Here is a 26,648-nt window from a genome sequence, read left to right on the forward strand (position 1 = left end):
GATGTCAACAAATTAATGCATTAAAAGATGAGGTTAAAAGACACAACTATTGATTTCAAAATTTTTCCCTTTAGAAAGTACATCCCCCCTTTCTAAAACGGGATGCTTCCAATGTGCTCATCACCCCTATGCAGAGGGCCCAGCTAGGCCTCACAGAATTACTTCTATGTTGGCACCTGTGTTGCTGAAGCATGGGCTATAGCTTTTAAGTCTACTGCCTTGTCACAAGCCCAAATTATTTTTCAACTGAAAACAAGGTGCCCATCCAGATACATATATTGACTATATCTGTAACTTCCACACCCACAAGGCTCCTCTCACTTATTTCTGGGGACTCACTGCTCTGTACAATGTCCAGACACTTCTCCTTCCATGTTTGTGTATTACACCCAACCTCCTAGGAGACAAAAGTAGCAAACATAAGCAGCCATGTCTGCTCATTTCTGCTTGCTAACATAATTTCACAAAGCTGCTGACTCCACGACAATGTGCAGCTCTCCGAAAGGATACTTTGAGGACGATGCAGTATTAGCAGATGGTCCTCCATGTCTCTTGCCTGGTCACTATATTCTTCAAAAGATAAATGACCCTAGTCCTTGCCTTTTCTGACATACAATGTCTGACAGGCTTCGTGATTATACTTCTGTAATCTATAACCAGGTGTACTCTTACACCCAAACTTTGATGTGATTTTGCATGTACCGAACCTCCAGCATCTGTATATAAGCAGTGGGTTGAAGTACCTGTGCTGGAGCAGCCTGGCAGAACCTCTCTCAAAGGCTGCTCCTGGGCTACAGGCCTCAGCCTAGTCTTCAGTAAGACTTCTGAATAAAACTAACTTTAATTATTTAAAAGGTTGATATTTTTTCTTTAGTCAACATCAGGTTAGATAGATATCTTATTTACATATCTGGTAAAAGTGTACATGGCTGTAACTGACATTTTCTTTCCTTTATAGCAAGTCTAAGTGCCATTCATATAGGCCCCCCGATTTCTTACCCTTAGCATCAGAAAATGAAATCAGTAAACCCAAAATGAAAGCAACAACAAAAAAATTAACTTCAGGATCTAAAGTTCACATTTAAAACAGCTTCAAAAGTAACATGGACAACTGGCAACGATCTCTTCCGGCTACTAATGTCTAGATCTGACAATTAATATGCTAAAGGTGGCCAGTATGCAAATGGTAACAGAAAACAGAAGGGAAAACTGAAGCTCATGGATTCTCTACTTCTGAGCAAGAGTTAGCTACCTGAATATGTTACCGAATCTCACTTTGAGGACTAGGAGTGGGAATCCAGGTTGAATTCCTACTTAGTCATTAACTATGTGAACTTATTTAGATGTAACTTCTTTGGGCTTCAGTTCACCTCTAAAATGAGTAAAATTGTCAATGAAATTTAACAAACATTTACCATGTGGGTAAAACAAAAAGCATAGCCCTTGCTCCAAATTCTGACACATCTAAATTCTATGACTGTTATGGCTATGACTTTCTCACTCTTAGAATAACTGGGTTTATTAGGAATTACAATTAGACAGTTCTATGCTTGATTTAGATATCTAAATTTTTAATCAAGTGTAACAGAACCGCTTAAGATGGTGCTTATCACCAAGAAATGGTGCTATGGTAGCCAATTCCATTTGAACACTGATGAATGTAACCAGTGTTGTTTTACTGAACTTCATGAGACAAACTGCTTTATTTTTACTTTTGCTGTTTCTGAGGCTTAGCAATGCCAGGTAGAGCTAGTATAACTACCACAATGCTAAAAGTTTCCACTAAAGAAAAATATGCCGGCCGGGCGCGGTGGCTCAAGCCTGTAATCCCAGCACTTTGGGAGGCCGAGACGGGCGGATCACGAGGTCAGGAGATCGAGACCATCCTGGTTAACACGGTGAAACCCCGTCTCTACTAAAAAATACAAAAAATTAGCCGGGCGCGGTGGTGGGCGCCTGTAGTCCCAGCTACTCGGGAGGCTGAGGCAGGAGAATGGCGTGAACCCGGGAGGCGGAGCTTGCAGTGAGCTGAGATCCGGCCACTGCACTCCAGCCCGGGCGACAGAGCGAGACTCTGTCTCAAAAAAAAAACAAAAACAAAAAAAAAAAAGAAAAAGAAAAATATGCCTTAAAAATAATTACTATTTCAACTATTACATCTGTACAGCACTTTATTGTCCTCAAAGGTAGTTCACATTCAGCAGGTAAGGTTTACCTCACTGTAGACTTGAGAGAGCAGAAAAAAGAAGAAAAGCTCAAGAATTTTTCCCCCTTTGAAAATTTAACCCTTTAACAGCCTACATAATTAGCAATCTAATTGCTGCCGGATTTGCCAAATTTAACTCAAAACAATATAAGCGAGATCTAAAGTAACAGAAACCACCAAGAAGAAATAAGAATTTTCTTCCATTAAACTTAATGCTTACCAACCACCATTTAACTTCATTTTTTTCTGCAACTATTTTCCTTCTGCAGTAAGAACTGTACTTTCCTTAAAATTTCAAAGGAATTTTGCTGACCATAAATTACATCAGTAGAAATCATATCCCAAGTCTTTTATAAGGCTTTGAATAAAATAAAATTTATGCCTCAGACATTTGCATTAGTAAGTAGCAACACAGGCTTTGAATCCACTGGCAGACTCAAGACTTTCTTAACCCAGTTTCCCCAACTTATCTTGTGTTCTAATGTTTGTGGATTTCAATCCGTTGGTCAAGAATGACATTTGAATTGAAGAGGACAAGGAGATTTAAGGATAAACTATTCTTGATCACAGTGTATGAAGTCAGCAAGACGTTCAATGACTGTTTTCTCTTTGCTTATAATGAAGAAGCATACGATCAAGTCTTTTCATTATGAAAATCGTTACAGGCCTAGGAAACAAAAACATCTGTAGAATAATCTATTGTCAAAAATAAAATCAGATCAAATTTTAAAATTGTATGTTTATTGTGCATACAAAAGAACAGTTGGCAAACTTGGAGACCTCAAACCAAAATGGTTAGAAGTCTGTGCACAGCAGTTACAGCACCATTTATAAAACATAAGGGAGAAAGTATCTTCACCCTCTTTTATAACTGGCTATTACATGTTAATATTCTTTATAAGAAAAGCAGACCAGTTGTCGATTTGTCTACACAGTAGGCACACCCTTATCCTTAGGGGATCCTTTCCAAGACCTTTCCTATACATTCATACCTATGATAAAGTTCATAAATTAAGCACAGTAAAAGATTAACAACAATGACCAGTAATAACACAGAATAAGTGTATGAGTACACCAGCATTACTCTTGCGCTTTGGGGTCATTTTTAGGTAAAATAAAGGTGACCTGAATACAAGCACTGCAATACCGGGACTCATCTAGCAGCCTCTGAAGTGACTAACAGGCATGGGACATCTACAGCATGGATCCACTGGACAAAGGGATGATTCGCCTGCTGGACAGGGTGGCACAGGACTTGAGATTTCATGATGCTACTCAGAATGGTGCACAATTTAAACCGTGTGAATTGTTTCTGGATTTTCCATTTAGGTTGACCATGGGTTACTGAAACTGCAGAAAGAAAACGGCAGATAAGGGGGGACTACTGTAGCTAGTAAGTTTGATTTCACCAAATCATGCCGACAAGGCCTTGCATTTTGTTTTGTTTGATTAGAACTAGCATTTCAGATAAATCAGGATGACTTAAGTTTTGGTTATGTGGCTATGGGTGGTTGATCTTGGGGTATATCTAATCTTTAACACTATACCATCTATCCAATAGAATTCCCTAAAACCAGAACAACAATTTTGGACTATTCACATAGAATCAATTTTGTTATACAGAAAGCTTTTATTGCAAAGTGAGTTTACATGTGATACATGACTTGTAAGCAACATAAAAAGTTGGTAGTTTTTATTAGCTGCAGGAGTGACTTTGAAATGGTTATCTGAATAGTGATCAAAACCTCAGAAAGCTTTCTCTTCATCTTATTCTGACCAGACAATCCCACTGCTCAAAAATCCCAATGAAAAATAAAGTGACAAACTAAAGACAGAGTACAATGTTAGTTTCTGGAATTTTATTATTTTTAATACATACATTTCACAAACAGAAACCCTCTAAAACCACACACAGTTCCACAACCAAATGTTTCAATTTTATCCACATTCTTTAACTATTTACACTGTCTTTCCTCAACAAAAGTGCAATCCAAGACATCTTGACAAGAAATCTTTACTGACAAGAATTTATTTTTGAGCTGGTTTTAACGGAGCCCATCCATTTTATTTTCTTTCAATTACCTGGAATATTTAGTGAACAGGACATAAAGATGAACTGGGTTAGGCAGCATCCTATTATAGGAAATAAAACACTAAACAAGAACACTTTCTCCTCACTTCCTTTCCAATCTCCAATGAAAGTCACTCAACAGCTGCTACCAGGATACAAAACAGAAAAGCAAACTGGAGTTCTTGACCTAGACACAGGAGAACAGACTGTGTATTAAGCATCAGTCTTGCAGGACTAAACAAAAGATTTTAGCAAATTAGTTTTGGTGCTCTAATAAGGTACATATAAGTCTTATCTGTTAGTTTCAGAGTTCAAATACCTAATAAGATTCTTTTTTGATGAGTTAATTTTCCCCCAACATATATGAAAACAACTTTTACTCAGAAAATGAACTTCTTGCACAAAACCTAGAAGTTAAAGGGCATTTGAGGAAAGCTCCTCTGTAACTAGAAGAGGAAAATTCACCCAACTCCCCAACTTCATGGCACCATATCTCTTTTAAAGTATAAACCCATTATATCAACTGCTTCAAATGTACCAAGAGAATGAAGAGGTGAGATGGCCTGAAGAGAAAACAATCAATCAGAAATTGTACTCTCACTAAACTAAAGCAGATCACTGTATTTGTTCAAGGTATAAAACTCTTAAAAATAAATAATTAAAAAATATTAAGAGTAGACGAAAAAACACTTTGAAATTATTAGTCACTCTTAAGACTGCTTCATTTTACTGAACACTATTCATCAGAAAAACAGAAATTGGATCTCTTGGGTAACTAATATTCTTTTAGTATCCTAACTACAACAAAAATAATAACCTTTTTTGATATATTCCAATTCCAATCAAAGTATTCAGGGCAAGCTTGGGGTATTAAGGTCAGTAGATTTCCAAAATAAGATTTATCTTCATGGTGTTGAATACTCAATTATACTTTATTCCCAAATCAACCAAATTTTCCCTCTAGACAAGAATGAATCACCTTAAAGGCGAAAGATATTCTCAGATATACTTCATGCTCTCATTATTTTCTCTTTAAGTAACTGAAGACATCCATAGAATCCTTAATTTAGCATTGAAATAATGTCCAAGAGTAAACTTTATCCAATTACAGTAAAACCTCATCCTATTTATTGTTCAGGGGGTAGAAAACCATCTAAAAAGGCAACATGGAACACAGCATACACTACACCGACAGTAGTTCTAAATTCAGGAGCTTGCTGAATGCAATGTATAGGTCAATTGTAAGCTTCAGAACAACAATATAAAGCAGGTTTCACTATAAAATTTTAGGTGGGTTAAAGATCAGCATCATCAATATTTTACTATTTAAATTCAGAAATAAAATCCAAATGGTATTACGAGGACAAGAGAAACTTAGCACTTTTTGCATCTGGGTACATGAGAGAATCAATAAGGAAATAGTTAATTCACCACTACAGCTTTGTGCATTAAAGACAAGTTTGCAGAAAGCTATGTCTTACAATCCTCCTCCTTTAGTTGCATCAAACACTGTCAGTTCAATGACTTTCTACTTCTTATAGGCATTTCATGCATTTCTTCCCACTGAAAAGTTTTTTCAGATGATCAAACACTAACCTAGATGCAGCAAACCAAATCATCCAAACTGAAAGATAAAAACTATTAGTCAATAACATTGGTTCTTTAATGCTGCATTGTTTCAAACGCAACATCAAATACTTCATATAGAACTGAAATTCGGCTGGGCACGGTGGTTCACACCTGTAATCCCAGCACTTTGGGAGGCCAAGGCAGGTGGACCACAAGGTCAGGAGATCTAGACCATCGTAGCTAACATGGTGAAACCCTGTCTCTACTAAAAATACAAAAAATTAGCCGAGGGTGGTGGCATGCGCCTGTAGTCCCAGCTACTTGGGAGGCTGAGGCAGGAGAACTGCTTGAACCCGGGAGGCAGAGGTTGCAGTGAGCCGAGATTGCACTACCACACTCCAGCCTGGGTGACAGACCAAGACTCCATCTCAAAAAAAGAAAAAAAGAACTGAAACTCACTTGCAGTATTGCCTAAATACTTCTGAAAAGAAAAAACACACAGGAAAAAAAAAAAAGGTATAAACCAAATGAATAATATAAAATGTCCACATCAACCCCAAATTTGGCTATTCATAAAATGATTTTCAGCATTTTTAGCATATATGCACATCATACATGAAATTATGAAATTAACTTTTGAGAAATCATATTCCAATTCTATAAGGGTATGGGATGTCAGTCTATTTAAAGCATTAAAATCTACTGAACCAAAGGCTGTATTTTGGAATGCCCAATGCTCTGACTAATCAAGTTCTATATATATGATCATCTTTTTTCATCAACAGTAAGGTATCATGGGCTTTTTAGAATGGTCTATTTTTCAAACGTACTGCTATGCATTACAATCATTGATTTTCCAAAACATACTTAAAAAAGAAATAGTAAAATTATTTTCTTCATCATCCTTTCATACTTTTTTTTCCCTTCCCTCTTAAGGTCAAATCTTTGATTTTGGAAACTCAGAATTAAATGGGTTAAACATGGCCATAAGTAATTTTGAGGACAATAAGTGTGGCAATTATTGGTTCTGAAGCTCACCAGTTAGATTCTGTGGCTGATTTACCTGTGAGAAGAATATGACACCAAATGACACTTCAACAGTGCAACCTGTAATAAATCATCACTGCCCAAATCATGTTATTCATGGGTTCTCCTTAAGAGCTATTTTACCAACTTCAAAGACACAATTCAAATGATTGAGTTCTGCCTTCTTGCATTATTTCCAAATTCATTTCACATATTCTGTTATAGGTCAGTTTACCTAAACATAATTTGCAACACTAGTATCTTTCATATGTCTTACAATTTGGATATTGTTTTCAGCATGAAAAATGAATTGGCAAATTACAATAGCGATAGAAACAGCACTTGTGCCACTTTCAGATCACCTGTCAGTGTGAGTAAACGGCCTGCCCATGTGTGCTGCAGAACACTAGGCTGAGATAGACTAATGCACTATTAGCTCTCCAGGCACAGACTTACATTCACTTGTCACATGTTTTTCCAAAGGCCCAAGGAAGATCTAAAGGAAGGTTTTTAGAAAGTTAACATTTTAGTAAGTGTTTCCTTCCAACTCCTATCAAGCTCTTAGTTTATAACCACAAATTCCTTTCCTAAATTCACCCCATCCTCCCCACCATCTTAAAGCTGCATCAAAGACTCTTGGTAAGAGTGAACCCCGACCCAAATGCACAGGATTACCCATCTGGGCTCTGGTCAAAACCACAGACTAACACTCGGGAATCAAGACAGGGCAAGGGCAGCCCCTATTTCAGTGGCACACATACAACAAAGTAACTCTCCTTTAAATTAGAAAAGAAATTAATGTCACAGAATGTTTCCCTATAAAAGATATGTAATAAAGTAATAATATCAATAAAATAGCTATTACTAAAGCAAAGCTTTCATCAATAAGCTTCAAGAACTTTGAAGGAGGAAAATGGCTTCACGAAGTGGTAGTCCAGGTTCCCACAGTGTGGACACTGCTGGACGTTGCTATATTCTGAGAAGTACTGCATTCCGATCCTCACGTCGATCACCGGCTTCCCACAGTGCTTACAGTTCAGGCGGGCCTGGGGGAAACAGACACCATCAGCCACAACACCCCTCCACTACCCAACACTTGTCAAAGCCACCCAAACCAAAATGCTGGGAAACTGACCAAGGGCTTCGTAAAGGATCCCCTTTATTACCAGAAACAGGGAAACAGGGTATGCCTGAAAGACTCCCAACTTCTCTCCTGATATGCAGCACTGCTAGTTGTTTCACCTACTTATGAGAAGAAAATTCTAAACTAGTACTGCCTAACTGAAGTTCCCTAACAATCAGAAACCCCTCCCCCTGGATTTTAAGACAGTGGCTGAAGCTGACTTCCCTCACCCAAACCTCCACGAAACTTCTTTAAAATTTCATTTTTCATTCTACTCTATATAAAACTTGCATTTTCTTTGATGTAAAAATAAAATTTCCCGGCCGGGCGCGGTGGCTCAAGCCTGTAATCCCAGCACTTTGGGAGGCCGAGACGGGCGGATCACAAGGTCAGGAGATCGAGACCATCCTGGCTAACACGGCGAAACCCCGTCTCTACTAAAAACACAAAAAATTAGCCGGGCGAGGTGGCGGCGCCTGTGGTCCCAGCTACTCGGGAGGCTGAGGCAGGAGAATGGCGGGAACCCGGGAGGCGGAGCTTGCAGTGAGCTGAGATCTGGCCACTGCACTCCAGCCTGGGCGACAGAGCGAGACTCCGTCTCAAAAAAAAAAAAATAAAATAAAATAAAATAAAATAAAATTTCCCAAGATACTCAAGTAAAATTAGCAATCCAGGAAGTGTGGTGCTGGTCTGAGGCTTCTGGAGTTCCCAGCACCCTGCATCTTCACTCATGCCTAGCCTCTCCTTAACAGCACAGTCCTGGAACCTTTCAGCAATGGGTCCAGGACTTAAGTGAATAACCAGAAATTATAAATAAAACAGACTAAATTTAGACTCATTTAAAAAATGTACTTAAAAAGTATAATCTCAACTTGCTCTCAAAATACTCCTGGGAGGTAGGTAGTATTAGCTGACTTTTAGATAATGCAACTGAGGCACATGTGATAAAGCACCATGCCCAAGACCACGCTTAGAAAGCAGCAAGGCTGGAGTGAACCAAAGCAGCCTGCTGATCCCCAACCACTGCAGGAACTACTTTCCTGTAACCTGAGATAAACACTCTTTTAACTATGTAATCTCTCTGATTAAAAGTGTGATTCTGAGCAAACCTGTCTTCACCCTGTTATGCCTTTCTAAGAATCAATTATTGCTTATTTTTGGCTACATCTTATTGAAGACTTCTCTTGATTCATTAGTAGCGTCTAACACTTGTATCCTCACAGATTTTTTTTAAATTAATAGTAATCGAACATATTTTCCATTTCAGTAGGGTGCCAGAAAAGAAAGGTCTGGGCTTCAATTGTTTTAAGGAAGAAATACAGTGCATGATGAATACCAAGAGGCTGGGTGTGGCAAGATGCTGTTCTGTTTTTCTTCCTAAAGACATGGAAATAATCTCATTGCCTTTCAATGGTGCATCACAAAGACCACCAGAACAGGAGTCACACAGTGCGGTCATGGCTGTGACACAATGTATGTAGACCTGGGTAAAACATCCCAAGTTTGTAGGCCTCCATTGTATGAGGAAATAAGGAGGTTGGTCTAGATCCCAGGTCCTTTCCAGTGCTAATCTTCTGAGTTAACAGGCTCAAACGTTCTTTCGCTTCCTTATTTCTTTAATTTAAAAGATAATCCTCCACGCTGTGTGTGCAGAGGGGAGCTACTTCCTCTGGTTTTCCTCATGAGCTGGCATTAAGGCATAATAACTATCGTAAAATGCTACAGTGAATAACTACTGATAACAGTAAAGATATTCTCTTTAGAAAAATCAAGCCATAATGCTAAAGACATAAAACTATACAGTAACTAATAAAGTATGTATCAGCTATTTGCACTACAAAACCAGGCTGGAACACTTTAGAGCAAAGAAAAATTTCTCTCCTGCCCATGACAGTATCAAGGAATTATTTAACAAGCTATTTTCTTTCCCAAGCACTTGGAAATAAAGCAAGATATTTCCAAGGATTTTGTCTCCTGTGATTCTATAGGTTATTTGTGTTTTCATATGTGAATACCTCCCTCTTTTTCTGATGACAGCTAAATTTCAGATGTTCTCATAGCATGAGACAATGCCTCCTTTTAGGAGTGCTTTAAGGATTACAACCTCAAACACCTTACAAGACAGGCAATTCCTAGATAACTGTACTATCCCACAGAAAGAAAACAACAAGAAAATCCTATTTAAGAAAGTGACTTTCTTCCTTTTGAGTAACTTTTTTTCTATTATAAATTTAGTATAAGCTAATCATACAGAATCTTAGAAAATATACTCAAGGAAAAAGAGAACTAAAGGCATCTTTCAGCCTCCCACCTCTGAGACCATCTGGTAACAGGTTAGCAATTCCCTTTTCATGCTCACTTACTTACAAATGCAAGCATATTATTATGCCATTTTATAACCCATTCTTTTGACCTAATATACTGGAAATGCTTCCCACATAATTATATGTTATGCACTATCCCTTTTAATGACTGCACAGTATTCCACTAAATGACTACATTACAAGTAGTAACTCAGCCATCATTGCTAGACTGAATTTCTTCTTTATTGCCAGAAGCATCTTCCCTACATTCACTTGGGGACAGAAGCCTAGTATCACCCACTGCTCCCTCAGTGTGTTCAATACCTACCTGACAACATGGAGAGGCAGCCAGAATGTCGTAGGTATACATAGTGCCCAGCTGGTGCCAGCTGCCATCCCACCGTGACTTACACTTGATGCAGATGATCTTGTGAACCCCTTCCAGGCAGTCCACGCACACCGCATACAGGTGCATGAGTCTCCCTGTGCACAGAAGACACAAGGCTCTGAGTGGCCATCATGGAAATCATGTTTCATCTCCAAGGGGATAAAAAATGTTTCATCTACCAATTATAAGCAAAGATTTTATCTTTTGGATAAATATAAAAAGAAAAATCAATATTTAGTACACAAGCTGTCCTTTCAGGATAATGATGAACTACTAGTTATTGTCAATAAAACATGTATTTTAAGTTCAAGCGTATTAAAAACTTGGCTTCAATTTGCTTTTCCAAAAAGTGCTGCTGGACTTACATAATGGGTCCATCCAAATTCAAGAAACAAAAGCCACATATACTCAAAACCAGCCTGTACTGTATTTACGCAGGACTTCCTGCTCAAAACTTTATGTTTAGCATATAGACTTAACCAATAACATTGGTCTTGTCACAAGCTCTCACCCCCTGACAAGTCCATCATAAAAATCAAGTCTGTCTTGGGGACTGATAGCCCAAAATTACACCACAACCAAAATTACTATGTTAACTATCCTTGTTCTCAAAATGCTCAGCCATCACCACATCTAATTTAGGAACCAGAATTGTATCTTACTTGTAATTTTTTAAAAGAAGTTCAACATTTTATTCACTGAGCTCTTAAAAGTTACAACATGATCCCCCTCCATTATTTGATAACATCTTAATGTTTATAAAGGAAAGATGTCATCCTAGTGTATATGGAAGCATCACAGTTTAAATAATTAGGGAAAAGTCAGAATGCCCAGAATCTGCCCAGGCAACATATAACAGCAACATTTCTGCTCTCTGTGTGGGACCCAGGGCGCTTCCCCATGTAAAAAACTACCATCAGGAGAACACATAATCCTAAGTGGCCTCATATTCAGAATGTGCTGCTCACTGCCATCAGTCAGACTATGGGTCTTCAGCACTCAGTAGTAAGGACCAACCTGCTCCCTACCCGATGGAAAGGTATATATGTTCCATCTACAGTACTTAGGGGGAGCCCTTCGTTCGCATTTGCTTGCATGACCCCCTTCCTCCTTCAGTGCAAGAACCATGTCTTATTCATCCTTGTAGACTCAGTGACTATCACAATGTCTAGGATGTGGAAAGCACTTTGTAAGCGTATGTTGGGTAAATGGATGGGGCATGTTAACAGCCAAAGACAGCATAACCTTGGGGGCCTTTATGCCAAAAAGGGGAAGGATGACAAGAACTTCTTGAAATGCCACCCACCTCTGCTCTATGGCATTGAAAATAAAAGGGTCTCACATGCCACATCTACTCTAGCCTTGGGGCATGTTAGGAAGTCCATTCAAGGATCCAGGAGCCACTGGAAACAACTTCATTTGCACTCTTCATCCTGCTTACTCAATGCAATTCCCAAACATTCACAGGTACAGAGGTCACAGCTAAGAAGGGTAAGGGCAGCCTTAGACACAGAAGTCAGGTGTTGCTAACAATGACCATAATGATGAAGACAGAGTAACTTTTACTAAGAGTTAACCGAGGGTATGGCACTATGCTACCAGCTCCATGTGAATCATTTCATTTAACCCTAACAGCACCATTACAAAATAGGCATTACTGTTGCTCCCACTTCTGAGAGTAGGAAGTGAGGCTTAGAAGCTGAGCAGCTTGCCCAAGTTCATGAGATAATTAAGTAGCAAGTCCAGACTGATTCATGTCTCTTGGATCCATAACCTACAGGTAAACTAACAGGAACACTTGGTCTGGACTCAGTCTAGATTTGTTTCAGTTCTACTAAACATTGTCCTGACCACAGAGAATTTTGAATTTCTAAACCCTTTGTGAATTTAAACCAAAAGCCGATTCTCTGGAGAACAATCACATGTGGTTCAAAGTGGTAAAGAAGCCCAATAAGAACTTCTTAATTAGATCAATCTTAATAAATTATTAAAGCTAAACAAAACCTATTTTCAGAGGAAAAGAGAGCAAACAAAGTCCAGAGACAGAGTCCGGGGAGGGCAGTGAGGGGTAAAGGGCAGGGCGAGGAAGTAGTAATCCAGAGAGGGCCACTGGACACAGCAAGTACTGCAGCATTGTGTCAGCCCTGCACGCTATGCAATCCTGTGGCCTGCAGTGTAGTGTGGCCCTTCTATTGGAGTTGAAAATGCTTTTTAAAACACGTGGTCGGGCTAGGCACAGTGGCTCATGCCTGTAATCCCAGCATTTTGGGAGGCTGAAATGGGATGATCATTTGAGGCCAGGAGTTCAAGACCAGCCTGGGCAATAATACAGTGAGACCCCATCTCTTAAAAAAGTTTAAGGCTGGGCACAGTGGCTCATGCCTGTAATCCCAGCACTTTGGGAGGCCAAGGCGGGTGGGTCACCAGAGGTCAGGAGTTTAGATCAGCCTGGCCAACATGATGAAACCCTGTCTCTACTAAAAATACAAAAAAATTAGCTGCGCGTGGTGGCAGGCACCTGTAGTCTCAGCTACTCATGAGGCTGAGGCAGGAGAATCACTTGAACCCAGAGGCAGAGGTTGCAGTGAGCCGAGATCGCAGGATTGCACTCCAGCCTGGGCAACACAAGCGAAACTCCGTCACAAAACAAAACAACAACAACAACAACAAAGTTTAAAAAAATTAAATAAGCCAAGTGTGGTAGCTTGAGCCTGTAGTCCTAGCTACTGGAGAAGCTAGGCAGGAGCACTGCTTGAGCTGAGCAGTCCAAGGCTGCAGCAGCTATGATCACTCTGTTGCTTTCCAGCCAGGGTGACAGAGTGAGATAGAAAAGAAAAAAAAGAAAAGAAAAGAAAAAAGAAAAGAAAAGAGGGGAGGGCAGGGGAGGGGAGGGGAGGGGAGGGCAGGGGAGGGGAGGGGAGGAGAGGAAAGGAAAGGAAAATGGAAGAATGCATGGTCAGTAATTGGTGATTAAAGACATGATTTACATTTTCTTACTACAAATAAGATGGCATGGATTTCTCAAAGATGTGGCAATAAAAATGCCGACATGTGGTCAAGGACTCACTTGTGGCAATGATGACTTCTCTGGTAATAATTAAATACCCTGATCTTCAGGTTTTATATCAAACGTTCAACTTCTCAGTATCTTTGTGATGCACATCTAATGTGCGCATTATCTATTTATGTATGTCTATGTTTTGATGTGTATATACACACACACAAGTACTTCGGCCTAATTTTTACCTCTTTCTTCATCTGCTCCTTGCAAAGTACCCTCAAGATTTGGTCATGGATTTATCATATCCTCCTTCCTTTTCTTTCTCTTTTCTTCCTATCCAAGAGCTCTTCCACCCTTAGGATTTTAACCACCACTGTTACAAACTCCCCAGTGTTCAACTCAAATGCTTATTTTTAACTGTGTCTGCTAGACATCTCCACACAAAAGTCCTAACATCCCTTCAAACCCAAGACTCACGAACCTCATCTTCTGCCCCCAAAACCAGGCCCTTTCTCCACCTTTACCTACCCATCTCCTTTCTCTACTCTTCCACCATTTATCTGGTCTAGAAACAAAGTGAATTTTGTTTCTGAATTTACAAGCTATAATTTTTCTTTAAAATAACCTCTTGACAATATCCCCTCCCTTCCATTCTGTCCACACCTTAGCATTCTTTTATATCCTTGCATCTAGACTACAAAGTCTCAACTCTGTCTGTAGATCCCACCCCTTTCAAACCCCTTTCCTGTCCCTTTCCTCCACGTGACTGCCTGCTTTAAAAAAACGTTGAAAATCTGTCCATTCACATTCATAAAGAACATATAGCAAAGCTCTTTATTATGGCTTGAAAGTACTTCTGCAATGTATTCTCTCCCTATCTTACTCCTTTCCCACTCTAGAACACCCTTGGCTCCAACCAGTTCTCTCCCTATCTCCTGATCACAACCTGCCCCTCTTCTTTTTAACCACCCTTCCTTTGCTTGCAGGCACTCCCTCCTCATCAACAAACACCTGACCTGGGTAGACCCTCTGCTTACCAAGATCCAGCCCACCTTTTGACATCAGCATTCATGCTGCCTCTTTTTATGAACCCAGCCAAAGTGGTCCCTTCCTCTGGAAATTAAAGGATACTTAATGTACATCATATCCAGGTGTGATACTAGAACTTGAAGCCTGGTAAGTTACATTTTATAAAAGCATCTTATCCTAAGATTATAAATTGATGACAAGCAAGAACTGATAGTACCCAGAATGTGTGAAATCCGTAAGTTTGATCAACAGATGAATGGATTACATGAAAATAATTTGTCCATTACAGATAGAAAAAGAACACTACTATTCTCATATATGCTGTACCCATATTCATCTTCATAAAAAATGTTTCAAGTTTTATGATGGAGAAATAAAGGTGTTTCCATCCACTTCCCTCTAAAATTACCCCTAAACAGGATAAAAAAACAAAAACACAAACTCCATCATGAAACAATGAAGTTATTTCAACCCTGAATCAAACTATATGAAGTCAGAAAGTGCAGTGAGGGATAGTAAATGGTTAAGCTCTGAAACTGGACAAGCACTGGGGAGTTTGTAGGGAGATCGTAGGGGGCAATAAATTACAAACAACCATAAATTCTATGCAGCACTTTCCATCAAAAAACAGAGTATTTCAGCATCATCTGAACCTGGGCTAGACTTAGGACTTATGCTGATGAACAAAATGTGACAGGAGTGATGTTACTCAGTTCCAAGCTTAAGCCTCTAGAGACAGACTCTGCAGCTTCCACTCATATCTCTTGAATGCTATCCTGAGAGCACCATGTGAAAAAGTCCAAGCTAGCCTATTGGAAGATGAAACTACATGGAACATAAGACAAGTCATTCCGGCTGAGACCCCCTAAGCCAACCTAACTGTCCTAATCAATCCACCCACAGAATTGTGAGAAGTCATTAAATTATCCTTTTAAACCACTAAGTTTTGGAATGTTCTGCTTTATAACAAATGCTAAAAGATATAAGGTAAAGTTAGTTACAATTCTCAAAATGAAGGAGACTACTCTCTCTGCAATTTCAGCTCCCTTTCCTTGCTCAGAAAGGTAGCACAGGAAATTACATACATGAAACAAGAAGAGCATGCTATTAAAAGGAGCTCTTGGAAATCAAAAATGTAAGAACAGAAAATTTTAAACTCCGTAAAAACACCAGAATAAAAAGTCAAGGAAATTTTCCATAAAGCAGAAAAAAGAGATGAACAGGGCCATGTATATATTATATATCCTTTATTATATATAAAATAAAGGAGTTCTCCACTCCAACAAAAGATAATCTAAGGGGTCTAATGTCTGATTAATACAGAGTTTCACAGAATTTTTTAAAAGTGAAAATAGGGTAGAGGAAATTATCAAAGAAATAATACAACAACAAATTTCTCCAAATGGAAGATGGTAACTTTATAGAGCCAAAGGGCCAAGAGAGTGCAGAAAGCACAACAAACAGAGAAAACTGTGTAAAAGACCAGCATATGGTGAAATTTCAGAACATTAGGGATATATGAAGAAAATCTTAAAACCTTCATGGAGGGGTGGAGATGGAGGCAAAGACAGGAATAAGAGTAACATCAGACCTCTCAAAATAGCGACATTGTAAGATGGGAGACAGTAAAGAAATGTCTTCAAAATTCCGAGGGCAAAATATGTATAACTTAGAAGACTACACCCAGCTAAATAGCAATGAAGAGTGAAGATAAAATCAAGATACTCTCAAGATGTTCAAAGTCTCAAATCATCTATTCCCTTTCTCAAAAAGCTCCTGGGGGATGTTTCCTAAAAGCTGAGAGAACCAACCGAGAAAAAATAAAATACTGAGATCCAGGAAACAAGATTTTAAAAAATAGGACAGAAATGAAGGCATTCCTAGAAGGACAGCAATGTGGTACACCAGGTCCTCAGTGCACCAGGACAGGTAGAAGCAGGAGGGTAAGAGTCTCCATGAGCGGCATTTTCAGGGGCAAAATTTTTTTTTTCCAAAAAAATCTGACAGGTATGTGGAAATGTTTCTGAAAGATGGTTTGTAAAGCTGCTGGAGAGTGAGAACTAGCCAAGGTTATTAAAAAAAAAACCTATGCAAATGAAAATAATCAATTAATCCTAATAAAAACAAAAGGAGTCCTAGAATATACGGTACTATATAATAAGAAAAAACCCCATACTTCTTGGCTCAATATTAAATATATATTCACGTTAGTAAACATTAAGGATTTAACCAAGAATTGTGGTATCTCATCCTGAGAGGGAGGAGAAGGGGGATGCATAGTCATCCACCTTCAAAGACAGTCAATAAACAGATAATATGTAAAACTGGAGAATGAAGACAGCAGTATTTACAATCATGATGTTAAAAACTTGAAGCATAAGCTAAGATTTGAAAATGTTTGTCTGGGTACTGACACAGCAGGGTTGGCGGGAAGGAGACACGTAGGGATATATCATTTTTACAACAAGCTTTTTAGCACACATTTAAAGTATAAACATGTTATATGTGATGTGTCTCACCTTTATGGAAGTTCAGTAGTTGTATATGAACTGACAGATTTCTTATACTAACCAACCTCATCTTATTCAATTTATGGCTGAAACATACTAAGTCCTTACATGTCATCCATAGGAATAATAAGCTTCCCCATCGCCCCTCCCTCCATCCACCACCAACACCAGGCTAATGCCTGAGCTTTCAATAATCCTGTTTACCTTTTGCTGCTATCAAGACAGTCTCATCTTTCATAACTTCAAAATTAATTCAACTAATCTAAAAACACCTTGGCCCTTTTCTGACCACTGCTTTTCCTCGCTGTTATAAGGATCAAAGAGGATGCACGGCTAGTTGGACCCATTAAACAGGTTTACAGTAAGTGACAAATATGCAAAAACTCCACTAACTTCCTTCCCCATTATGCAAAACCACACGCCAGCAATCCTCTCTTCAAATTACAGAACACACACACAAAATTATCCACTAGGACAACTGTACTTGGTACTGCCACATCAGAGTAAAAAATCACCACGTCACTGGGCGAAGCTGAAATATTCAAATGTTACCTAGCACCTGACTAGAACAAAGAAACAACATTGGTGAAAACTAAGCCAAAATAGAGCAATCCGTCTTGTTTGCTGTTTGGTTTTTAACAAACAGAAAGCAGGCAAGGTGAATTAACACCTATACCTTGAAGGTGACAAGGAACATCATATTCGATCTCATCATGTCTGGACGGGCTTAGGAACAGAGTTCCATCCACCAGTGGGAATTGTTCGAACACCGGGAGTGCCCGGTGGCACAGGGCACAGTTTACTACGTTTCTGTGGCTGGCACTGAGCGCGGCCAGAATGAACTTCCGCAAGTCCTCCCCCTGGCCCACTTGGGCATCGTCTTCCATGCGCACGTGGAAAGTGTTCAGCTTATGCCTGGGGATGTGAGTGAGGAGCTCGGAGAGGTCCAGCCGCCGAAGGAACTGCACGGGGGTGTCGAAGTGTCCCCCCCTGTGAACTGACAACCCCGCAGGGCTGTAATCAAAGTGGGCATTTCTGAACACATGGCTCCCGGTCATGGCCTTCTTGTGAGGCTCCAGATGGATGGCGTTCTTTAAGAACTCCCCGAGGTATCTGGAGGAGCGGGGGCCGCTGAAGTGGGCGGGAGAGAGGATGGAGTAGCCCGTGGGTGGGGACTGGCCTGGGGAGCCGCCGGGGGAGCGGGCACCGTAAGCCGTGGCACCCACTGCCTTCTCCTGGGAGTTCTGCCGGTCCATGGAATGCCGGCGGGGGAGGTCGTGGCTCGGGCCTTTCTGGGGCTTATTTGGCGGCCTGCACTTTTTTGCCTCCTCCGCCGCCTCACCAGGGGGCCTCCCTGTGTTCTTCTCGGAGCCAGACTTCTTCTTTTTCTCGTCCTGCATCCGCTTCACCTGGTACCAGTCTGTGTCCTTCTTCAAGTGGCCCTGGCCACAGCGGCAGGAGCAGAAGCGGAAGGCCAGGTCGTAGCCCTTCTTTGTCCACATGTTCTGGCGGCACTGCTTCTCATTCCAGCTGCGCGCACGGCCGATGCAGTTGAACTGGACGAGGATGCTGCTCTCCCACTCGTAGAAGCACTGCAGGTGCATCCAGGTGCTGCAGGGGCAGTGCTCGTTGTTGCACACCACCTTCTGGTAGTCGTCCTTCTCCAGGTCCACTGGCCTCCCGAAGCTGCAGATCAAGGGAGTGGCACATGGGGCTTCTGGGGGAGGAATAGAGAGAGAACAGGGTTCAGGTTTTTGGATTAGGGATACTCAACCTGTACTTGCAACAGTATGGTGTAAGGTTTTTCTAATACATGAATATAATGAAAGGCAGTTCCAGGGTTCCTTTAAAGATGAATCACTCCAGTGAACCAGGGAATAATATAAGTAGCTTCATCACTACTTAACCAACCAGTCCGGTGGAATCTCTAAAAAGGGCCTTCAAAGCCCTTCATCCCGACCTTTAGGCTGTCCTGAATACCAGAAAGATGCTGAAACATAGACGAACTCATGCCCATTTCTCATCTAAGGTGGTTTGACACCTAATGTCAGGGATAATGGATCAAACTAATTTGTTGGTCTAAACAAAATTACAAAGACGGGCTGTGAAGGGAAAAACCAGAATTCTTCCAAAGCTATCAGGACAGGAAGTGGGAATAACATAGTTATACTCTTTCTTAAGTACATGTCCCACACATGGTGCAAATAGCCAAGCCGGTTCCCAGAAAGGACAGAAAACATGGTGACAGAAAGTAGAATCCACTAACCCAATTCTTAAGAAATAAACATGATTCATGGATATGGGAACTCCACTGATTCCTTATAGATATTCAATGATAACTGAACATCTGAACTTAGAATTTATTTCTAAAATGTCAAAAAGACATGATAGAGTCGTGGAAAAAAAAAAAAAAAAAAAAGTGGTTGCCACGGGGGGTGGGGGATGAGCAAGTGAAACAGAGGATTTTTAGGGCAGTGAATCTATTCCTATGATACTATAATGGCAGATACATGTCATTATACATTTGTCAAAATCCATAGGATGTACACCACCAAAAGGGAACCCTAATGTCAATTATGAAATTAAGTGACAAAGATGTGTCAATGTAGGTTCATCGATTCTAACACATGGACTATTCTGTGTTCATAGTGGGGGAGGCTGGAGGAGGGCAGGACGTATATGGCAACACTTTATACTTCCAGTTTTTCTGTGAACTTAAATCTGCTCTAAAAAATAAAATCTGTTTTTTAAAATGACAAATAAAAGGACATGCATGTGTAAGTCCCAGTTCCATGGGATACTAGCTGTGTAAAAGTGAATTGGTTATTTCATCTGTTTAATCTTCAATTTCCTCAACCCTAAATGGGCATAATTATAGTAGCTACCTTATAGAGATTTTCTGAAGATTAAATAAGAAATGCTTATAGAGTTTAGCACAGTACCTGGCACATAAAGGATTACTAATGTAGTTGCTGCTGTTCTTGTCGTTAACTGACTGTGACACAGCTTGCGATATTTTTATTTATAAAAGCAGCTGTGTAATGGGTGGCCAGAGGTGGAAAGGGGCTAAGGCAGAGATGGCAAAACTGACCAAATGTGGGGCCAAACAGGGAGACTGAGAGTCTCATAGTGCAGGACCAAGGAAGCATACCTGTTGCCACAGGCCCAAAAGAGTGGCTGCCGGTTGTATGAGCGGGGGCTGGTGCGGCTTACAGGCCGGGATGAGAAGGGTGCTTCAGGGAGTCACACAACTAACAGATTTCCCCACTTGTGTCTTGGCATTTCTACAATTTTCAATACAATTCATCACTCCCTTACACTCTTGCTTGCATTTCCGTAGTGTTTTATACCATGCAGTTCTTTTGCCTCCTGATCCCCAAAGTAAGTACTCTCCAGGACCAGTGCTCAGCATTTCTCTCCTAATCCTCTAGGCAGAAGCTAAAAACCACATCACCACTTCTTAATGAGGGCACTATTATTAAGTGCCCTCTTCCTGTAATCTGGACAATTCTCTTCCTGTAATGCGCTGCAAGAAGCATCTGCAAGAAGCATCTGCACAGCACACTGCAAGAAGCATCACTGGGCCTGAGCACTCAGTATCTGTAGCCCACCTACCCCACCTTCCCCATCATGATACCCCCAACGTTCGTAACACTTTCGAAGGGCCCCTTTGGGGGGCAATACTACTCTCCCAATTGGGAACCACTGGGCTTGGTCATGAAGCAGTTTAGATTACGTGTATAGATGACAGAAGCTAAAGTCAGACTCCCAGCCTCAGAGTTCTGCTGTAGAAAGCTTCCCCGGTGGCAGAGTGGGGTACAGGACTGGAAGTAGGGAGGCCAGAGGGAGGGTGCTGCAGGTTGAGAAATGATGAGTGCCTGTGCTTCAGGAGCAGCATGAGAAGACACAGAGAGAGAGAGAGAATGCTGATGGACAGCAATGTGGGAGCGGGGCAGGGAGGATGAAGAAGTCTTAGGGCTGCCCTACTTAAGACCCACCGACTTGGAAGTGCCTGTGCACCACGGAGGTGGAGAAGACATGAATTTGACTGGAGTTCAAGACATCTAGAGCTGTGAATACAGATGTGGAGTCACTCAGCCACAGATGAAGGTCAAATCCCTAGGACTAATGAGATGCCCAAGAAAAATGTGAGGAGTGGGCAGAGACCAGAGGCCGGGAAAAGAATCCTGGGATGCAAGGACTGGAACCAAGGCTGGAGGAGAAGATTCCCCTGCAGAGATTGGTAAGAAATGAACTAAGAATTTACTGAAAAACAAGTCAGGAGAGAATTACGTCCAGGCAGTTAGGGGACAGCGCAGTGGCTTACACCTGTAATCCCAGCACTTTGGGAAGCCGAGGCGGGTGGATCACCTGAGGTCAGAAGCTCGATACCAGCCTGGCCAACATGGTGAAACCCCATCTCTATTAAAAATACAAAAATTAGCTGGGTGTAGTGGCGCACACCTGTAATCCCAGCTACTCAGGAGGCTGCGGTGGGAGAATCGCTTGAATCGGGAGACGAAGGTTGTAGTGAGTAGAGACTGCGCTACTGCACTCCAGCCTGAGTGGCACAGTGAGACTCCCTTTCAAAAAAATAAAGAATGAAGAACTGCAAAATGTCCCAGAGCACCAAGTAACATCAGTGCTTCTCCACCTCTGCACTACAGACATTTGGGCTGGATCATTCTCTGTTGTGGGAGCCATCCTGTAAGATGCCTAGCAGCAACCTCACTGTCCATCTCACAAAAGCCAGCCCCACTTAGTGTCTCCAGGCACTGCCAGGTATCCCCTAGGGGGCAAAATCACCCCTGGTTGAGAACTCACAGGATGCAATAAGCCTGAAAAGTCCCAACCAAAATGAGCAGTGAGCCAGGGCACTGTCTCCTCAGGGATGATAGAGGGCAGGCAGAGGTGGACAGTGAGATGAAAAGGCAGAAACAGGGAGACTCCAGGAAACTCTTTCCACATGGTAACTGTAGGGCAGGGAAAGAGCATGGGCAGGGACAGAAGACAGCAGAGGCTGAGCCTTAACCATGTTCATGAGCTCAGGGAATGCAGGCCAAAACCTCAGGACAGCTTAAAGACATACGAGAGGGAACAAACCATGTGACTCCTCTACTCAACAACCTTCCCAACCTTATCCCTGCACACTGAAACACAGACACAACATTCCACCAAATCAATCAGCAGAGGGTGGTGGCAATGTGGACCCATAAAGCCTGTACAAATATTAGTTCTGTCATATGTTACAATTATCCCCTTCAGGTGTGGGATTCCAGGGCCTTGGCAAAATGGCCCTAAACCAATTTGTCTACCTCTATGTATTAATATTTGATCACCGTGGCTTCCCCTTAATCTTCATTTGTCCAAATCCCATTCAGCCACTGACAGCAATTCACAGTTCAGACTCCGCAACCAGACTGCCTGAGTTGGAATCCAGGCAGGACCATTTATGAGCTGCATGCTCTTGGACAAGTTACTTCTCTTTGTGTCAGTTTCCTCTGTATAAAATATAGAAAACAACAGAATGTACCTTTAATGGTTCAGAAGAATGAAATGAAAAAAACTATACACATGAAGTACTGAGAAAGCACCTGGCATCTAGTAAACTTCCTCTCCACTCCTACTGCTTCAAGGCCCACCTCTCTACACACCAATTTTACCAGGATTGCCCCCTATCCTGAGTCCAACCCTTCCCCTCCCCTCCCCGATGGTCTGGCCCCAATCTTACTTGAGTCCCTCATCATGGGGACTCTCTTCATAATCCTCACCAGCTGATGACTCAGGAAAGGAAGCCTTTTACTCATCTTAGTGTTCCTGGCACCACTGGGCCCAGGCTTTGTACAACTCCAGTGTTGAATGAAGTCGCATTAAAGACACTGGCTCACCAAACCCGCACATGACAAGAGGAGCAGAAGGGAAAAAGAGAGCTGTAATCCTAGACAGACAGACCTGGATGTACTCAAGCACACCAAAAAGTAGTAGAAGAGTGGTTGAAACTGAGTAAATTTACCAGTCACCTGGGCTGTGACTTTTACAGGCCTTTAAAATGTTAATTGGTCAATTATTAAGTGTAGTTTTTTTAATCTTGATCCTTCAAATGAAGAGCCTTGAAGTGAATGTCACTGAAATGTAACCACAATAACCAACTATTACTAACCCAAGACCAATAAAATCAAATTAGGTCAAAGGAAGATCTAACTAACATTTGCATTCACAATATTCCAAATGTAAATGCTGAGACTGACTTGATATTTCTTTGAAAAGTATTTTCACATTAAAGAAAGGTGTATTAAGAGAGGAAAAATTCTGTATCTTTTCAAAAAGCAGCAAATATATCATTTAACCAATACTGAGCACTTCCTACATGCCAGGTCTTGAGCTAAGAGCCCTAATAGTCTAACAGAAGTGCACACATGGAACACAGATGAGGTACCACAGCTGTGCCCGTCCCTGTCCCTTTAACAGTATTTGTCATGTTCACAGCCATGCTCCACTATTTCCTAACCAGCAAGCCTCTTCCTTGTATAAAGAGCCCCCACTCCAACTTGCCAGCCCTGCTTGTTTACAGTCAGCCACTTTGATGTGGCCTTGCGGGTAGGCTTCAAAAACAAATACAAGGCCAAGAGCATGTTAAATATGCCCAGTAATATGCACAACAGACACCTCACCCTATTACACACCAGCAGGGTGAGGCTCCCAGGGAGACAGGCAAAATGGCGTAACAGGGTGGGCCCTCGGGAATAGTCAGAGGACATCTGACAATGCTTTTGCCGAGGTGTGTTGGCCTCTAAACTCGGACAGTATTTCCTTCAAGGCTCGGTTCAAACACACTTTCCTCCCTCATTAGCACCGCCCCCCCCAACACACACAACACACAAAACACACACACACACACACAAACACACACTGTCCAAACTGGAAAAGCAGCAGGAAATAATAGAAGAGAGGTGTTTGGTGCCAGGTCTGCTCCTGATTAGTTGTTTGACATTAAGCAGTTTTGTTTCCTCATCTGTAAAGTGGGGATAAAATGCTTGCCCTATTCAGTTCATGTACATGGAAACACTATAAAGTTCCATAAAAATGTTTACTTATATGCTACTTCTACCATAATTTTACACTGGTGTATTTCACTCCCCAGATAAATGCAAACTGCTCCAATGTTTTCTACTTTTTCTAATGTTTTAAACATGCCATACAGTAGGTATTTAGAAAATAAGTAAGTATGGCCAGGCACAGTGGCTCATGCCTATAATTCCAGCACTTGGGAGGCTGAGGCCAGAGAATCTCTTGAGGCCAGGAGTTACAGAACAGCCTGGACAACATAGTGAGACCCCATTTCCACAAAAATTTTTAAAAATTAGTTGGGCTCAGTGGCATGTGCCTATAGTCCCAGCTACTCAGGAGGCTGAGGCAGAAGGATCAAGCGAGTCCAGGAAATTGAGGCTGCAGTGAGCCTGGGCAAGAGCGTGAAACCTTGTCTCCAAAGAAAAAAAGAGAATAGCAGTCCCACAAAGGCATAAATGGAATATAGATTGATCTGATACAACTAAATCTTCAACAGGAGAGATGGGAGAAGGGTATCATACACTCGTGCTACCAACTTCCCTTGGGGCATTAATCTAAACTGTGATAACCTAACAAGCAAAACAGAAAAATGCTCCTTTACACGGAGCTGGCATTGTTTTTAAAAAGTATATGAACCTTCTAAGGCCTGTATTTTAGGTTCATCATCAAGTGTTCAGTACCCAGCTTCTGTTTCTCCTGCTCAAGTTAAAATCAACAGGGTTCATGTGATTCTGGGCAAAAATCTCAAGAGTTCAAGTCTGGACAACAGAGTAGCTAGGCTGAAGTCACCTGGGCCAAGCCTATCTTGTCTCTCCAGCTTTCTTACCCTGCATCCTGCCCTCAGCACTTCAGAACTCTGTGCTCCCCACCTATTGAAAGAGGAGGATCACACTGATTGCCCAATGAGCCCAAATCCCCTGACAACCTCATTCACTGAGGAGCCCCATAAACAGGACATTGCTATTTTCAGCTTTTTAACTGAGTTAAATATTTGTATCCTCCTTAAAATAGTTGCATCATAAGCAGGTGGGGAGTTGGGTGGAACGAAGGTAAGGAGGGTCTTCTTAAGTCACACGAGGCTTTCCAGGCAAAATCTAAAGTAGGGACGACTTAGTCACATTCATCCATGTAAACCCACTACTGTGTAAATAGGTGTTTAATAAATCTTCTGACGAAGGAAAGAATGACCCAACTAGACTCAGTCCTCTGGTTGTGACCATAGTGCTAGAGAGAGGGTGAACCCATGGGGAGAACCAACCCAGCTGCTGGGGAGGCCGCTACAGAGCTCCAGCCAGGTCTCCCAGACTCAGTCCAGGCCTTCTCTGTCAGGACAGAGCTTGGCCCTCACCCTCACTTCCTCAAACTAACATCACCCAGGTACTTTTTTTAAAAAAAAAAAAAAGAGAAAAAAAAGGACATGTATGTGTAAGTCCCGGTTCCTTGGGATACTAGCTGTGTAAAAGTGAACTGGTTATTACAAATGTAAGGTTTCAAAACTGTTTTATTAGATCGCTGATTATTCCTCTTATGTGGGAACAAGTCCCCTTGTTTGCAGAGAGCATGGTCCTCTTAGGGTATGAATTTCTGACCAGTGTCCTCCATCTCCAGCTTCCCGACTCCCGACTATGCGACATGACACAGAGCCAGCCTGCCTGGATGTGACTCAGCTCTGCAACTTATTAAAGACCTTTGGCAAATCACCGAACTTCCCTGTGCCTCTGTTTCCTCACCTGTAAAATCCTGTAAAATGGCAGAAATAATTTTTTTTTTTCAATTTTTTTTTCTGAGATGGATTTTCGCTCTTGTTGCCCAGGCTGGAGTGCAATGGTGCTATCTCGGCTCACCGTAACCTCCGCCTCCCAGGTTCAAGCAATTCTCCTGCCTCAGCCTCCTAAGTAGCTGGGATTACAGGTATGTGCCACCACGCCTGGCTAATTTTCTATGTTTAGTAGAGACAGGGCTTCTCCATGTTGGTCAGGTTGGTCTTGAACTCCCGACCTGCCCACCTTGGCCTCCCAAAGTGCTGGGATTATAGTAGGCGTGGGCCACCATGCCTGGTCCAGAAATAATAATATTAATACCCTAATAACTAACCCTAAAGGGTTGCCATGAGGAATAAAAAAGTTATTAAAGTAGTTAGAACAGTGCTTGGCACGTACGCACAATTTTTTTTTTTTTTTTTTTTTTTTTTTTTTTTTTTTTTTTGAGACAGGGTCTTGCTCTGTTGCTCACACTGAGTGCAGTGGCATGGTCATGGCTTACTGCAGCTTCAACCTGCCAGGCTTAAGCCATCCTCCCACCTCAGCATGGGACTACAGGTGCTGGGACTACAGATGCACACCACCACTCCCAGC

General features: G+C 41.4%; 1 protein-coding gene across 1 annotated transcript in view; it reads right to left on the reverse strand.

Moving 5' to 3' along the window:
* Nucleotides 1–4,050: 4,050 nt before the first annotated feature.
* Nucleotides 4,051–26,648, reverse strand: part of HECA (hdc homolog, cell cycle regulator) — a 45,954-nt gene continuing 23,356 nt past the window's right edge. The window contains exons 2-4 of the mRNA XM_050787373.1: nucleotides 17,903–18,943; nucleotides 10,627–10,781; nucleotides 4,051–7,918 (exon numbers count right to left, since the gene is read on the reverse strand). Coding sequence (XP_050643330.1) covers nucleotides 7,754–7,918; nucleotides 10,627–10,781; nucleotides 17,903–18,943 — 1,361 coding nt within the window. The 3' untranslated portion in view covers nucleotides 4,051–7,753. The remainder of the gene's footprint in view (nucleotides 7,919–10,626; nucleotides 10,782–17,902; nucleotides 18,944–26,648) is intronic.

Source organism: Macaca thibetana, chromosome 4, assembly GCF_024542745.1.
Source record: "Macaca thibetana thibetana isolate TM-01 chromosome 4, ASM2454274v1, whole genome shotgun sequence".
In the NCBI taxonomy this organism is placed as follows: Eukaryota; Metazoa; Chordata; class Mammalia; order Primates; family Cercopithecidae; genus Macaca; species Macaca thibetana.